This window comes from Hippocampus comes, unplaced genomic scaffold (assembly GCF_001891065.2).
Source record: "Hippocampus comes isolate QL1 unplaced genomic scaffold, H_comes_QL1_v1.1 scaffold112, whole genome shotgun sequence".
NCBI lineage: Eukaryota > Metazoa > Chordata > Actinopteri > Syngnathiformes > Syngnathidae > Hippocampus > Hippocampus comes.
The window spans coordinates 481,028-497,248 of NW_017805841.1; the positions used below are offsets into that span (position 1 = coordinate 481,028).

The 16,221-nt window shown below is 42.2% G+C and overlaps 1 protein-coding gene across 7 annotated transcripts in view; it reads left to right on the forward strand.

Moving 5' to 3' along the window:
• rps6ka1 (ribosomal protein S6 kinase a, polypeptide 1) overlaps positions 1 to 16,221 on the forward strand; it is a 48,394-nt gene that overhangs the window by 27,826 nt on the left and 4,347 nt on the right. For 2 of the 7 annotated variants that reach the window (XM_019888225.1, XM_019888227.1), the window contains exons 3-16: positions 10,270 to 10,386; positions 10,480 to 10,561; positions 11,205 to 11,285; positions 11,978 to 12,057; positions 12,149 to 12,255; positions 12,458 to 12,495; positions 12,591 to 12,733; positions 13,544 to 13,614; positions 13,704 to 13,792; positions 13,925 to 13,989; positions 14,450 to 14,552; positions 14,677 to 14,807; positions 15,839 to 15,964; positions 16,043 to 16,132. In XM_019888225.1, coding sequence (XP_019743784.1) covers positions 10,270 to 10,386; positions 10,480 to 10,561; positions 11,205 to 11,285; positions 11,978 to 12,057; positions 12,149 to 12,255; positions 12,458 to 12,495; positions 12,591 to 12,733; positions 13,544 to 13,614; positions 13,704 to 13,792; positions 13,925 to 13,989; positions 14,450 to 14,552; positions 14,677 to 14,807; positions 15,839 to 15,964; positions 16,043 to 16,132 — 1,323 coding nt within the window. Of the gene's footprint in view, positions 1 to 6,115; positions 6,215 to 6,596; positions 6,773 to 8,086; positions 8,141 to 8,689; positions 8,980 to 10,269; positions 10,387 to 10,479; positions 10,562 to 11,204; positions 11,286 to 11,977; positions 12,058 to 12,148; positions 12,256 to 12,457; positions 12,496 to 12,590; positions 12,734 to 13,543; positions 13,615 to 13,703; positions 13,793 to 13,924; positions 13,990 to 14,449; positions 14,553 to 14,676; positions 14,808 to 15,838; positions 15,965 to 16,042; positions 16,133 to 16,221 lie in introns of those variants that run through there. The other 5 variants (XM_019888228.1, XM_019888223.1, XM_019888229.1 and 2 more) reach the window with 5 other exon arrangements.

Sequence of the window (16,221 nt, forward strand, 5' to 3'; positions counted from 1 at the left end):
AAGAGCATTGCACTTGTTCCCTTTACACAGAATTCAGGCAAGGCGGGATATTGCAAAAAAAAGACAGGGCCTGTTGTGTTGATAACTGCTTTCAACACAATAAGGCAGAAGTGTGTATCGTGTTAAACTTCACACTCCTGTGCCCACTGTTACCGGATTAACTTGCACACAAGGGGCCTTCTGCTTCTTATCATGTCTCTTGTACTACCTCAGAAAGTCGAACGTTTCCCCCCCATTCGCTAGATTTTGATGAAAACCTTTCTCGCCTTCGCAATGTCTCAGTGTTATGCAAGGTCACGCAACGCAAAGGAGGTTAAATTGTATAGGCTCATTTAAATTCTTGCTGCTTTTTTTTTTTTTTTTTTTTTTTTGACCATTCATGGGTGACCTCGACACTCCAGTGTTTGCCTTCTTCTGACAATCCGTGCAATTGCTCTCAGAACAAGACGGTAAAAATTATTATCATAGCGTGAGGTCTACGGACTTTGCTCCAACACACATAATGTTTAACAAGGCTCGTCCACACACGCACACGCACACGCACACTCGTCCACACCTTGCGTGTTGTATTTGTAAGGCAAGTTAATTGAGTTTTATGATGAGTACAAATGAAAACGGTTTCTTATTATTTGCAAACTTGTTTTCGATTGCCTCTGCAGCCTTTAGAGATTGTTGTGTGTGTGCATGTGTGTACACATTGATTATTTCCGTACTATGTGTTTGGTTGGAAGGGCATAATTCTGTTTGTGCGTGCGTGCGTGTATTCGACTGAAGCGGACGACCTCTTGTGTGCGTTTATCATCGACAGAATCTGCCGTTAATGGTAGAAGGTGGCTCTGCAGAGACACTGGCCAAATACAGTACACGCACCTACACACACATGCGCAGACAGAGCAATGGTTTATATCCCAATTACCCAGCATGCCCCTCTGCTTGCAGGAGGCTCTAAATCGTGCGCAAAACACCGATCGCTCTCGTCGGCTCACCTCAGGGCACCCATTAAAATGTTTAATCGTACATCATTTGGCAAAAAATAATTTAAAAATGTGCAAAAATTTACTCCAACTGTTGTTGAGCAATTTATTTTTTTTTTAATTCATCAAAACTATCACAAGTTTGTTACTGTGAATACCAACAAGTCAAAAGCGCTGAGGGGCAATTTAGCCTTTGATATTCTTAAAGCCAAAATAATCTCATATTCCGGGACTGATTTATTTTATTCATTTCTTTTTTTAGGTAATGCTCCACCCCTCTTGAACGGGTTTCTAAACAGTAAACATTCCCACCTCAAATGTCTGTGTCTTTTTATGGGACCATTCTCTGGAACTCTCTGTGTAATAAGTATATTCATTTTAATTTGTCCGTGAAGGAATTTCACTTGAAATTTCCATCTTCCCAATTTTTCTGCGATAATTCCCAACTCAAGTGTCTGTGTAATTTTTATGGGACCATTCTCTGGAACTCTCTGTGTAATAAGTATATTCGTTTTAATTTGTCCGTGAAGGAATTTCACTTGAAATTTCCATCTTCCCAATTTTTCTGCGATGTTGCGTCACATGAATGCGAGTCCTTGACTCTCGAAGCATGTTTTTCTTTCCTTGTCTATCTGAATGTACTGTAACAATTAAAGATGGTTTCTCAGCGTGCCTGAGCAGACTAAAAGCTCCAATCATTCAAACAAACCATTAATCCCTTCCCTTCAGCAGCCCCTCCTCCTTCCATCCTTGGCTGCCACGAGCCATTGTTGTCATGGTTACCGTGTCCTCAGCGTCGCCTAGCCCTGCAATAGTAGAGATTCGAATTTTTTTTTTTTTTTAAACTCACACGTAATCTCGATTGTCATAAACCGTCTCGCTCATTGAGAGTTTCATTCATAACTCTTTTTGTTTTTAAGTTGGCCTCATTCAACACATCTGACAGACTGGGAGGGGGGTCCGTGATTATTCACAAGCTCTCGAGCCCAAAACCTTTAAAGGCCACGGTGGTATTTGACTGGGTGGTGGGGAGGAACTAAAATGAAGACGAATGTTCACGTTGGCGCCGGACAACGGCACTCGTCCGTCAGTGGTGCGCATGGAAGCTGCTGAACGTGCTGGCCGTTTCCTGCGCAAACACGGTCTCGCCATCCTCACAGCCGCTCTTCACAAAGATGAGGAACGCAGTTGCCATAGTTTCACACTTCTCCCTCTCAGGGTCGACCGAGGAGAACGTGGCGACCGGTTACTCTTGTCGTTTTGTTGTTGTTTTTTTGGCTTACCGTCAATGCGAAGCCTTATGTGGCTAATTGCCCGCCTTGCTTTGTTTCACAAAACCACCCAAAAATGTGTTTTTTGTCTATTTCCATTCCAGTCAATGAATTCACTCCGCCAGTGCTTGATACCAAACGAACATCTCATCTCTTTCTCCAATGCTGAACCCGGGAGAAAAATAACCGGTTGACACCAGTTACCGTGGCAACAACAGTAAATCATGTATACACGAAAGCTTGAATGCTCAGTAGTTATTATGCAAAGGTCTTAGATGCTCAGCCCTCTTAAATATCCACATTGCAGTCTGGTTCACTCTGTTTTGGGGGGGCGGGTGTGCCTCACGCTAATGCCGAGCAAACCTTTTTCATTGCTATGACAACTGATGTTGCAGTTAGGTTTCCATATTCCCCAAAAAAAGTGTTTGGGTTTTTATTTTAGGGTGGGGGGCAACCCTGTTTTTAGGAAAACCGCTTATTTGTGGTTTATCCCCATTTTTCAAGATTATTTTCGACTTTTTTTTTTTTCAGTGCATTTAAAATGATCAAAAGATATTTGCTATTCGCCGGCCGGCCTCTTCCCTAACCTCTAGCAAAAATCAATAAGTACATTTCCACTTACTATTATTAGATTATCGCATTCACTCAGTTTTTTTTTTTGTTTTTTTTTAATGCACCCTTTTTCTATCCACCCTTTCAAGTCAGTGATGTTACCAAGTAGTCATTGCCGGCAGCTTGAGTAAATATTTGCACAGAATTGTTCAACGTAGGTGTTGTATTATGATTTCATAAGAAGGACATAGCCTTGTCGTGTACGCTGTTTGTGCTTTTTTTGGGGGGGTGGGGGTGGCAAATTTCCCGAGAATGCAATGCGAGCTGGCTAGGAGGAAGTATTGGTTTGCTATTTCAGTCTGATTGTGAAAAAAAAAGGAGTAAATTGTAGAAGTCATAACCCGAGATCAGTTGAAGGAAGTTTATTTTGCGATGTCATCATTTGCTTATAAATCGCCACAGCAGCATACAAGCTTCGTTTAAACTCAATATCATCATCATCATCCTCATCATCATCATCCTTCCCTCCATCCATACTCGTGTCAACTGGCTGACCTGCCTCTCATCTTTCTACAATCCTAGTTGTCGTGCTATTAATATTCCAGATTGCCCACACAGGATTTCCTGTAGCATCCGCGCTAATCCCGCGCACATTTCCTGCGACTTTTTTCCGTGGAAATTTCTTGGCCAATCACGTTGGCCCCGTTTGTCCGTTTGCAGCTGTCACTCGCCGATCTGTGCCGCTCACATGTGGCCGGTGGTGATGGGAGAGCAGATGGAACGTCCTGTTAAATGAACGGCATTAACCTTTTGTTGTCGACGACACCAAAGGGGTGAAAGGGTTGAACACCTGTCATTGAAGCGCTTCCTGTCTGAAATGTCCAACCAAGCCTGGAGATTAAAGGACTCACGTGACTGAGTGGAAGAATGTTCTCTCCTTTGTCTTTCTCAGTGGTGGACTTCAACCCCACAGATTCTGTTTGGTTGCCTCGGTTGATCATTTCTCAACAGTTATGCTTTGTTGTGTTTGTGGTTCTCGACTAGGCACGGTACATGTCGCCGTGATGGCAATTTCTGGTAGTAGAGACAAGTATTTTGCATCCCGGGAAGGAATAAAAAGGCAGAGAATCTTGTAGTGGATTTTCTAGGATGCAAGCATACCTAATGAAGAGTTTAGTCTCCAAGGAGCAGAATAAGCAGACTGAAAACGATTTCGAGAATTAGATTAAGCAGTAAGAGGTAAATACTTTCTTGCTTTTAATGCAGCGCAACACAGCGAGCAGCTGTGTTGTTTGGATCTTTGACTTAACTCCCCTCACTTTGTCTCCTGTTATGACTTCCCCATGCAGTTGAAAACCTCTTTTCAACCGCTTCAGGCTACGCTTTTATTAAAGCGCCTTGATTTAACGTTTTGAGGATTGCATTTGGTGCAGGGGGAACTGTCTGCGCCGTTGCCTTCCCTTCCTCCTCTTCCACCTACTCTTTTCTGCACCTGTGTCCGAGTCACCTGATTTTGAGGATCTGCCGCTAGCGAGTCCCAATCTGATACCTCGGCTACGTATTAAAGGGGAAGTCTATTTTTAAAAAAATATATTTATATGTTCTAGGTGGCCCCATCAATCTAAACATGGCAACTGAATTAAGCAGCAAAATCCACAAATTTTTATCCATCTAAAAAAATATATATAATTTTCCACCCCGATTCCAGTCAGCTGAAAATGATGTGATCGGGCCTGATTTCCGATCTCGGCATCGGGATCTCCCTAGTGAAAGTAACTAGTAGAATGAGCAAGCCGGCCATCATGCAGAAAAGCCAGCAGCACTCAATCTTTGTCTCATGCAGCATTTTATCGAAAAAATTTGAAGGTGGCGGTTGGGACAAGGGTCAGGGTGGAGGTGGCGGTTGTCGCGCGCAGAGTTTCAGACTGACGAAAAGAGAGAGATTAGCGCCTCTCACCTGACATGTCCTGGTGCCAGCCCGCGCAAGTGTCTGGACATAAGACGCACCCACAAGATCATCTTTCTTGACAACATTGGGTCAATGTCAACTCGCCTCGCACATGATTGCTTTACTTGGGACTGCTGCAAAAGACCCCAAGCACATTGGAAACGCCATCAAGTCCGACATAATCCGTTCAGTCATGCTGGTCGACTTCCAAGTTGTTCTAATTTTGAATTCGGCAACATCAAAAGTCAGTGAATTGCAATCAGTGTTTTTGTGTGAAATTTGTGTTTTATCGGTTTTGTTCTTTTAACACTGCCGTGTTAAAAACTCTGGCCCGGTTCATTTGGAGCCCAAAGAATGTTTTGAATGTGAATCCCCCCCCCACATCTGACACTTGCAGGTTTCCTGCAAGTGTCAGATGTGGGGAAACTAGTAGCATCAAAGTCACTGGTTGGTTTGAAATTTTGATTTTGACAGAAAGCTGTTTTTCTTTGCTTTTTGGTCAGAAACCAAAACTTATATTTTAATGCTGATTACTAAAGAATTGAAAAATCTAGAGACAAACTTTTCTGGTGAAAATAAATAGGCCTCTCTTTCTTTTGGTAGGTTGAGTGTTTATCATGTCAGCATTTGTAGTGTCGTGATATTAAACCTCAACCACGCTGACTTGAGTACTGAAACGCGCAATCCGCAAGGAATTGACACCCTGCCTAAAAAGCATTTCTCTCGCAAACAATTACTTTTGCCAAAATTAACATCCTCATTCACTGTATCGGTATTTGGTTCAATTAAGGAGCGCGCATAATTGATCATTACTTTTATTCTACTGAGCAGGCCCACCGTCTTGTCGTTTGCGCGTTGAAAAACCTGAACGACTTCCTCATTGTTCCATTTTTTTGTGGGGGGGAGAACTCCACCCGTTGTGGGTTTGGATTTATGTGGTCTGTGGGATGTGCAGTACATTCGCCACGAGGTCAGACAGGGTGGAGAGAGACATGAGGCGTAAAGCCTATAAAAAAATATATTGTCAGTCTGTGAAAATGATTTTGTTTTGGATCTCATTAGATTGTGCAGCTGCTCCGTGAATCAAAGTTAAATTACAACGTCTTTTAACTTCCGCGCGTGTTGTTTGCCCCTGTCGAGAAAGTCCAGTATGGACTTTTTAGGCAGTGGAAGGACAATCAAGCGCAGTGTTTGGCTGCATGTTTAGATGATCTTGTCCTTTGTGTTTACTTGAATGGCCTCTTGGCTGCTCTCGGTTCCAACTGTCAAGACTTGAAAACATGCAGAAAAAGAGGAAGCCGCGTCTCAGACCGCCGGCAGATAAATGTCGTAATTGTATGTTATTCGTGAACTATTAAGCCGCAAGCTGCGAGTCCACCATTGGCTCGCGCTCCTGTACATTGTCTCCTCTGTGCCAAGCTCGGTTTAATGAGCACTTCTACGGACTCTTGAGTTTACAAGTTAACATGGTGAGTATGCCCTTACTTGGCCAACCTTGTCTCTGCTTTAAGGCTCCTCGTGAGGGTGTGGCACTGGCCCTTTATGTCTCGCATGTGATTTTTTTTTCTTTTTCTTCAACAAGCTGGCGGTCCTCATCGTGCTCGTGTGAGGGTTTCTTCAGAGGAATGAGACCCCCCCCCCCCAAATGAATCCTTTCTCTGTTTCTCTATTTCTATTTCACGTGTGCTTTTGATTGTTTTTGAGCACCGACCTGTTCGTTTTGCAAGTGACTGTGCTTTGCGAAGAAAAAGCGCATTCAGAAATGAGACGTTCGCCTTGGGATGTTCCTCTCGTGTCAAACCTTCCCCCTTTGCGACCAGTTCTCGTTAATTCAGTCACACTACACTTGGGTGCGAAAAACCTCACTTCCCATTTTGCCGAGTGTGTGTGTAACGCACATCGAACATGTTGGCCAACTCAAAGGCTGCGCGGTTGAAAAGCGGTGCGGTGCCTGCTGGCTCGTAGTGACATGGAAATATCTGGACATGTGGAGGTTCCTATTCCGCACCAAAACACGCACGAGAGAGGCAAGTGGCAGTTTTGTTGTTGTTTGATTGGATTTCAGCATGTTTTTGCGTGAGAAATGTTAACTTTGATCCAGTCGTATCCTGTATGCGTCTGTGTGACTGTGTGTGTGTGTGTGTGTGTGTGTGTGTGTATATCTGTGTGATATGGGGACCTCATGTCCGATCTCATTGTAAAGACTATTTTTTTTTTTTGAGCCAGTTAACTTCAACACGTTAAACAGGGTTGGCGCTGAGGAGGCAGGCAAGGTCTGAACGAAGATGAAATAAATCATAGACTGACTTATTTTTGTGAGCTTGACCGTCCATTTGTCAGTTATCAGCCGACTTCCTAGTTCACAAAGGATGGTGATTGGACTTGCATTGCGGGGGGGAATCATTTTTCAACTGTTCTATTCCTGTCCCATTGATGAAAATGGTTAAAAAAAAAAATATTTTTTTTTTTTAAAGTGAAAATAAAAATCTGCAAAAAATGGAAAGAAATTAAAATGCAATTTAATTGATACAATTAACATTCATCAATATATGATTTTTTTTTTTAATTGTGATGTCAGAATTACATTGTGAGATATAGGGCTGCAACTAATAATTATTTAAATTGATTGTTTTGTCAATACATGAATCGGGTAAAAAAAAAAAAAAAGTTTTAAAAAAGTTTCATTTCCATCCCTTTAGTCACCAAACAGGCTCCCAGCCCAAACACTGTCCGCACCCATGAGGCAAGTCTAAAAAGAGATTAGCTTTTGGACTCAAATATACACTTATGGCAGCACAGATCGAGGTTGTGTTTGCTGTCAAGTCTTATTTTGCGCAAATTGCGACATTACAGTCGATCACCGATTGTGCATGAATGCAAGCTTCTCGACCAATTTCGATACGCTCGGTCGGATTGGTGTAAAGTCTGCTTTTAAGGGGCAGTTGTAACCCTACAGGAGTGGTTACGTTGGAGTCCAGTTACTCCATCTACATTGAACAACAATGTAGATTGTACTGCGGGGTATTCCGTGCCCTGTCGCCATTGTGTGTTTGACTTTGATGAGAGGCTGATCTTTGCATAGCGGCTTCTTCTTGCAGGTTGAGCTTATGTAGCCGGAAGGAAGTGAAGTCAGAGAGAGAGAAAGCGCTTTGACTTCCTGTTCTGTCTTTTCCTGTCCTGTTTTACCAACCCCTGCCTCTGTCACCTCTGTGTGTGTATGTGTGTGTGTGTGTGTGTGTGTGTGTGTGTGTGTGTGTGTGCTCAAAGATGAAAAAAAGAAAAGCCACACAATAATCATCATCCTAATAATAATGTGAACTCTCCATTCCAACACCACTTAGAACAAGTGTCATATCACGTGGATAGAGAAGGACTTTGCCCATATTAGTGCCCAGGTAAGTCATTTTGTGCCTGTGTTGAGACAACACTATAATATCTCATTTTCATATGCTGACATCTGCCCTTTCCCGTATTTGCATCATCGCTTTTTCTTCGCCATCTTCAGATGCCACACGACAATATGCTCTATATTGCTTTCCTTGTAGTTATTTAGATTTTAAATGAAAGACTTGTCTTCTCTTCACTGTTAAAAGCGACGATATTTAGTGATTCACCAAGATAACGGCGTCCCAAAAAGTAGTGTGGGGTTTCCATATGTTCGTATCTTCTGTAGAATCGATTATCCTATCGGTTATTCCATCTAATACTCGGGTCACCTGAGGTCGATTTTTTTTTTTGAAGACAGGATGAGTAGGAATAGACAATTAGGAGAGGAACACGCTTGGCCTGAGATAAGAGCGTTTCCGTCAAGTGGTCTGATTCGGCTCCTCTTCCTGCCTTTTAACTTAAAAGCAGTCGAGTGTTTTGACCTGATGACTGCACATTGGATATAATAGATGTCTTTTCTTCAAATATGTTCCTGTCACTCATACAATTATTTTTTTTCTGAGTGTTTCGGTTGTGTGTGCCTTCATGTGGGCGCACGAGTGTGAGAATAAAGGCAGTCTCTTACTTCCTGTTTTGCCGACTCATGATTTGTCTTCAAACCTCTGCTCAGCCAGTCAGAGGAGCACAAGACAAGAGTCAGAAAGGTCCTTAGAGTGTCACGACTTGGGACATGGGCCCCGGGGCCAGATTTCAACTGAGTCGCTTTCTCCCCTTCTACCTGTCGAAAAAAAACAAAGGCTTGGCGGCGGCTGCAGATGCTTTGCCCGCACTGAAACGCTCGACACCGGTAACCATAACAACGTGTATTTAAAGTTCTGTGAAATGCGTTGTTTTTGTTGTTGTAATAGCGCTGGTACGTTCAAGCTGCTTCCTGTTGCTGTTATTTTCTCATGAGGAAGCGCTTTAATCAGCGTTTCCTTCTGATTAAAGTTTAATAGCGTTACATGACTATTCAGGACTGCGGTCGACCAATAAATTCATTTAGTCTTCCAATTGTATTCTACTTGAATAAACAAAATGTGAAATGATAAAAGCTACAAAACAATAAAAGAATGGTCATCCATTAACAGCCTTTAAGATGCAATTTGTGTAAGTATATGTATGTTTCCAAGGTTTACATTCATGCTTTGAGTGGATTATTAGTGCCTTTCTGCTCACTACGATTCAATTTAGGTTGTCTGATGACTTTCTCCATGACGGTATTCCACGCACACATTTTATACATTTGCATCCTTTCATCAACTGAGAAAAACTGGATGTTGTTTTTATTCAGTGCACTCATAAGGTCTTGTTTTCCTGTTGAATGCAGGACATGCCAACATAGCACTTTTACTTACTGGTGTGCGTCATACAGAGTGCTACCTTTTACCCGTATTTTTTTTTTCTTTTTTTTGGTGTATTTGTATTTTTTAATATGAATGGCATTTATTCTCTGGATGGTTTTCTCTGGATTTATTTTATCCTGAATCAATTGAATCATTTTCTTATTTTGAGTAGGTAAAAAAAAAAATTATAATCATGATCAATACCAGTGATATAAAATATTTAGATTGTGATCAATCACCGAGCCCTAATTTCTAGCTTCATACTGTCTATCTTAACAGTTGAACCTTTATTTTGCACTTCACTTTATTCTCCAAAACTGAGAGAGTAGTCAATTGTGTTTTTCACTATTTAAAATGTATTTCAAATGAATCGTAAATCAAAGTCTTTGTGATTTTGAATTTGAATTCTGTATTGACGCTTCTGTCTTTGTCAGAAATAAACAAAAGCTCCCTCTTTATAATTACCTGTCATTGGTTTAATAGAAAGTACTGCATATGTATCAAATGTAAAATGTACTAGTGGTATCGGTGACTTGGTTATAGTATCGGTGGTCGTATTGGTCTGGAAAACAAAAGGGTACCTAAATGTTTAAAAACAACAATTTCTTCTTTATGTTACTTGAGGGAGCCCATTTTCACCCACCTCGCCATACCTGTACCACACTTTCAGAATCATTTAGGTCGGGGAAACACTGGGAGCATTTTTCGACATCCTTTGTTTCATTTAATTTTTTTTCCCCTCCCATGTATAGGACGATGGCGAAATCAAGGAAATCAACATCACCCATGTGGTCAAAGAGGGTTCGGAAAAAGCAGACGCGTCTCACTTTGAACTGCTCAAAGTGTTGGGTCAGGGTTCCTTTGGGAAGGTAACGCACACGAGCTGGAAGCCGCTTCTCTTTTCATCCTCGGCAAGTCTTTGCGGCTCACCCCTGACTTTGCTTGTGTCTCGCATACTTGAGGTGTTCCTGGTGCGCAAGGTGACCCCTCCTGATGACAACCAGCTCTACGCAATGAAGGTCCTCAAGAAAGCCACGCTCAAAGGTACGAGAGAGCATCTTGAGAACGAATGGTGGAATCGGAGTGGGGGGCCGACATAAGCGCTCCAATGACACTGGTTGTTAACCATGTAAACAATGTCGACCGCCATGCCATAAATGGCTTGGCCCCCGTTGACTCTATATCTGAAAAAATATACATTTACCTACCGCCATACATGTTTTGTTTTTATTTAATTTATAGTCATACAAACCTGCTTTTTCCAACTCTTGATTTGTGTTACTCAATATGGCGGTGGCCCATATAAAACAGTACTGGAGCAGAGCAGAAACCGCTTCCTCATTCAATTAGAAACCACTTTGCGCTGTTATTGTCACGCCGGGGATGTGCGGTGAACACAACTCTAAATGCTCAAATGCTCGTTGTTTTATTTTAGTTATCTGTGATTCTCTGTTATGTCTCACCAACAGCCTCGTAGTTACTGGGCAAGCCGGAATGAAAATTTCTGCACTGCACAGTTCTTGCCTGGCTTGTGCCACCGATAATGAGCAGTCCTAGTGTACGCTGCTCTGCTGTTAAGCAGCCACCTAAAAGAAAACACCATTTCCTGTCAAATGATTGAAGTGCTCCATTGATGTCAGATAATTATGTGGGTTTTTGTTTTGTTTTTTTTCGTCCCCATCACCAGTGAGAGATCGTGTGAGGACCAAAATGGAGCGAAACATCCTGGCTGATGTCAACCACCCGTTCATCGTCAAGCTGCACTACGGTCAGTCAGTCTCAGCACTGGCAATTGCTCCCGTCGCCTCATGCAAACACCCACTTACTCACATCGCAGTGTTCCGCTGCTATATCGCGAAGACTGCGTTCAACATTTTATAAGGTTTTACAGTAAACAGTGGTACCTGTTTGAGTTAAGGGATGAAGATACGCCGCCGCTTGAGCGAAGTGAAGGCCACAGCGCTTGATGGCACGGTTTTTCCACGTGACAACCCCTCGCTTGGCTCTGTGTTGCAAACCAACGTTTGAGTTAAGAGATGAAGATACGCCGCCACTTGAGCGAAGTGAAGGCCACAGCGCTTGATGGCACACACCCAAACGCACACATACTGCAGCATGTACAGGAATTAGACTTTATAATACCAGTTTATTTCTGTACTTTCTCTTTCATTATGTTTAATATTTACATACAGTGAAGTGCTATTTAAAAAAAAAAAAAAAAAAAAAAAAAAAACACTGCAGCATGTACAGGAATTAGACTTTGTAATACCAGTTTATATATGTACTTTCTCTTTCATTATGTTTAATATTTATATACAGTGAAGTGCTATTTAAAAAAAAACAAAAAAAAAACAGTGCAGTGGACCCCCGTTGTTCATGTTGGACTAACGTTGAATCGGGAATAAACCGCCAATAAAAAAAAAATGATGATCAAGGGTTCACTGTATACCCAAATTTCAGCTTTCCAGACTGAAGGCAAACTCTACTTGATCCTGGACTTCCTCCGAGGAGGCGATCTCTTCACTCGACTGTCCAAAGAGGTGGGAATTCCCTCAGTGTGTTGACGCTGCATGTTGTGTATTTATGCGTCATCCTTCCTGAAGCGTATTTCCATCTGTGTGTGTCTCTCAGGTGATGTTCACAGAGGAGGATGTCAAGTTTTACCTTGCAGAGCTGGCGCTGGGCCTCGACCACCTCCACAGCTTGGGCATCATGTACAGAGACCTGAAGCCTGAAAAGTAAAATATGTTGGATTTTGAATAACCCAACGGCATTTTTTTTTCATCATTTCCACATCACTAGATTTTGCACGGTTGTACTCAAAGGCCACTTTACACTCATTTTCACCCGCATGCTTGCAATTTACATTCTAGCCGTCTTGAAGTGTTTTTGTGGTGATGTTTGTCATGTTCCCAACATGATCTACTATTGGTTTTCCAGCATTCTCTTGGATGAGGAAGGTCACATCAAACTCACGGGTAAGAAAAGAGTGAGAAGTGCCTAAACGATTCCCTGAAGCCTCAAATGGTTATTTATCCATACGAAGAGCAAAAGTCTCCTTGGTGTCTTCCAGATTTTGGTCTGTGCAAAGAGGGCATTGACCACCACGAGAAGGCTTACTCCTTTTGTGGCACTGTGGAGTACATGGCACCTGAGGTGGTCAACAGGGTAGGACACACCCACAGCGCTGACTGGTGGTCATTCGGAGTACTGATGGTAAGGAAGGGGAAGCATTATAGTCTTCGATCAGTTGAACCTTAATAGGGGGCAAATTATAGAAAGCGCATATCCTGAATGTCTGCCTACCCATCAAGTAGGAAATGAAACAAGACGTTATATATGTTATTATCTTCCTAGCTCCAAACATATGTAAGCATGCCATTCTGTGTTTCCCCCCCTCCCCTGTTACCGAACAGTCAGGTATAATTTTATTATCTTCCTAGCTCTAAAAATATGTAAGCATGCCATTCTGTGTTTCCCCCCCCCTCCCCTGTTACCGAACAGTCAGGTATAATTAACATAATAACCGCCCCTGCGTGGGGTTTTGCGAGCTTACCATTGTTCCGGAGCGAGCCAACCACTTTGACTCTTTTGAGCATGTGAAAGTCTAATGGTAAGCAGAGCTGCATTGTCAGCAAAGTTGTGAGCTATTTTAAGAAAAAACAAGTAGAAGTCTGAAGATTTACTTGGGCGATTAATTTCCCATGTGATATGTGGGGAGCTCACTCCACAAACCAAACTCCTGGTATGCGAACAATAAAATGTCATTTTTCTATAATACGCTACTTCCAAAAAGTTTGGGTTATTCAGCTTTCTGGTGAAAACTTAAGGAACCGAAAATGTACTGTAATCCTTGCAGGTGAACTTATATTTCAGAATATATAGCTCGTATTCTGAAATGTCACCTGAAAGCCCCCACAATCCTCAAGTGTTTGGGACGTATACCGTGTATTCCATTGTACAATAATGCCATCCAAATGTGACAGATATGAACGTTACATGAAAGACGAATCTTCTCTCCACCAGTTTGAAATGTTGACCGGGTCGCTGCCCTTTCATGGGAAAGACCGCAAAGAAACAATGAGCATGATTCTCAAGTGAGTGCCGCTACTTACCATCACTTGTGTTAACAATGACGATGACGATGATGATGATGATGATTACGATTGACCTATCTCTTTTGCAGGGCACGTCTGGGAATGCCTCAGTTCCTCAGCGCAGAGGCACAGTCTCTGCTCAGAGCTCTGTTCAAGAGGAACCCCGCCAACAGGCTGGGTCGGTTATCCACTTGAACCCAGTCAAGACATCAAATAGAAAAAAAATAGAAACATTGACTTTACAGGGGGCTGGATAGTAAAATAAATGGATTGAAATGTTGCTGATTTTTTTTTAATGGTTTCTATGTAGGATCGGGTCCAGACGGAGCAGAGGAGATAAAACGTCACGGATGGTTTTCCAACATTGACTGGAATGTGAGTGTGTTCATTTTTTTTTTTTAAGCCATCATAAATATAGTTTCTATTACTCCAAACATGTCAATGTTTAAAGTGTTTATCTAGATATTCATGTGTTTGTTTGATTTGTCTTTTTATTTTGAGCACCTTCATTTTGTTCAACCAGTTAACTGCTTGGAGTAATAGCTATGAATATCCAACTGAACCAAGTAATCTTTACTCCACTGTGGCCTAAATCAATTGAGTGAACCCCTTCATGTACGCTGTTTGGCATTCTTGAACTTAACAAGTGGCCACGCGCGCCAGGAAAAGAACCTGAGTCGTTCCATTGCCCTTGATTGTCCGGCCCTTTCAATGGCGTTTCAATTTTATGATGAAATACATACCATTTTTTACCTGTGTCGCTTCGTGCCAATGATTTAGAGCACTGTGGTATTGCTACCCGTGGTTGTTTTCATCTTGCAAAAACTACTTTCAGAAACTGTTCCGCAGAGAAGTAAAACCCCCTTTCAAACCGGCGGTGGCGCGTCCCGATGACACGTTCTACTTTGACTCCGAGTTCACCTCCCGCACCCCGAAAGGTGAGAGCCGTTTGGAAGTTTGGACATTTTATGATTATTATTGGTCTTTTTTAAAATTTATTCATTCCATTGATTCCTTAATTATTTTACATCATTCAAATTTTCATCCGCATCGTTTCTGCAGACTCTCCCGGCGTGCCGCCGAGTGCCGGCGCTCACCAGCTGTTCCGAGGCTTCAGCTTTATCGCATCGAGTCTGTTGGAGGAAGAAGGGTCAGCTGAGCCTGTGCAACCCCCGCCGCACCCGGTGGTCCAGGTAAGCAGGGAGTCACTTGAAAGTCTGAGAAGACAGTGGGGAAATCCGATTGTCCTCGGTTTCCCGCAAGCATACAACATTTGGAGCTTACAAATATTGCAATAAACTCGCTTGAGCAGTGGTAAGAAAAGGTGGTCACAACGTCTGCATGTGTGCACCACGCTGCCCTCTCTGAGGCCAAGGTGCACATTACAGAACAAGCACATGTACCGTATTTTCCGCATTATAAGGCACACACCTAAAAAGCATTCAATTTTCTCAAAAGCCGACAGTGCGCCTTATAATCCGACGCGCCTTATATATGGATCAATATTCTGATTCCTTGGACGGAGTATTTTAAATGTTCTATAAAGCGCTTTGCTACAGCTCCAGCGGTTGTGAAAGCTCGATATAAATATATTGCATTGTATTCTCTTCAGCGTAGCTCTATCTAGTGGATGCATAGTGCAACTGCAGACACTATTGTAGCTTCTACTCTATGCACCTTACAATGCGCTGCGCCCTGTATATGAAAACGGATTTAAAATTGGCCAATCATTGAAACTGCGCCATATATGCCGAAGCACCTTATTGTGCGGAAAATACTTTACCTCTCAGGCGAGTGGAATACTGGTATTACATGTGTATGAGGACACAAATGAACTCAACATTTTGTTGAGCACTCTTAACACATTGTTGCATAATCAGGGTTAAACAAAAAGCTCAATCATAATAGTACTGCAATCATAATAATCAAACAATAATTGTATACATTGTCATTGGTTGGACTGTATTCATGTATGTTCAATAAAAGGTTTGTGTTTTCGAATATGTGATTGTTTGTCGAATGGCTGCTACAGTTCAAAGAAACTTTTTCAACCAAAGTGTTTTTGAAAAATCTTCCATTAAAACGAAACACAAAATTTGCATCAAAATTGCAAGACCTCGTGGCATAATTACTTGTACTTTTATTCCGTCTAAAGAAAGTGGTAGTCAACAGCTTTAAAAAAAAAAAAAAATCGTAATAACAATAACTTACTGTCCACTTGCAGCAGCTACATGGGAAGAACTTGTTGTTCAGCGATGGCTACGTGCTGAAAGAGGACATCGGCATGGGCTCCTTCTCCGTGTGTAAGCGATGTATCCACAAGGCCACCAACACGGAATACGCCGTCAAGGTACAAGCAACTCGCCAAATGACCTCAGCCAAGTCGATCACAATCCAAATTCTGACCTGTTTTTTGTCAAATTGACAGATGATTGACAAGACCAGCACAGACCCCTCTGAGGAAATCGAGATCCTGCTTCGATACGGACAGCATCCCAATATCATCACGCTGAAGGATGTGAGGATAATCACACACGCAATCATCGCTCTATACTCCGTAGAACAAATGGACTCCGGATTCAAAGGATAGAAAATAGTGTCAAAACG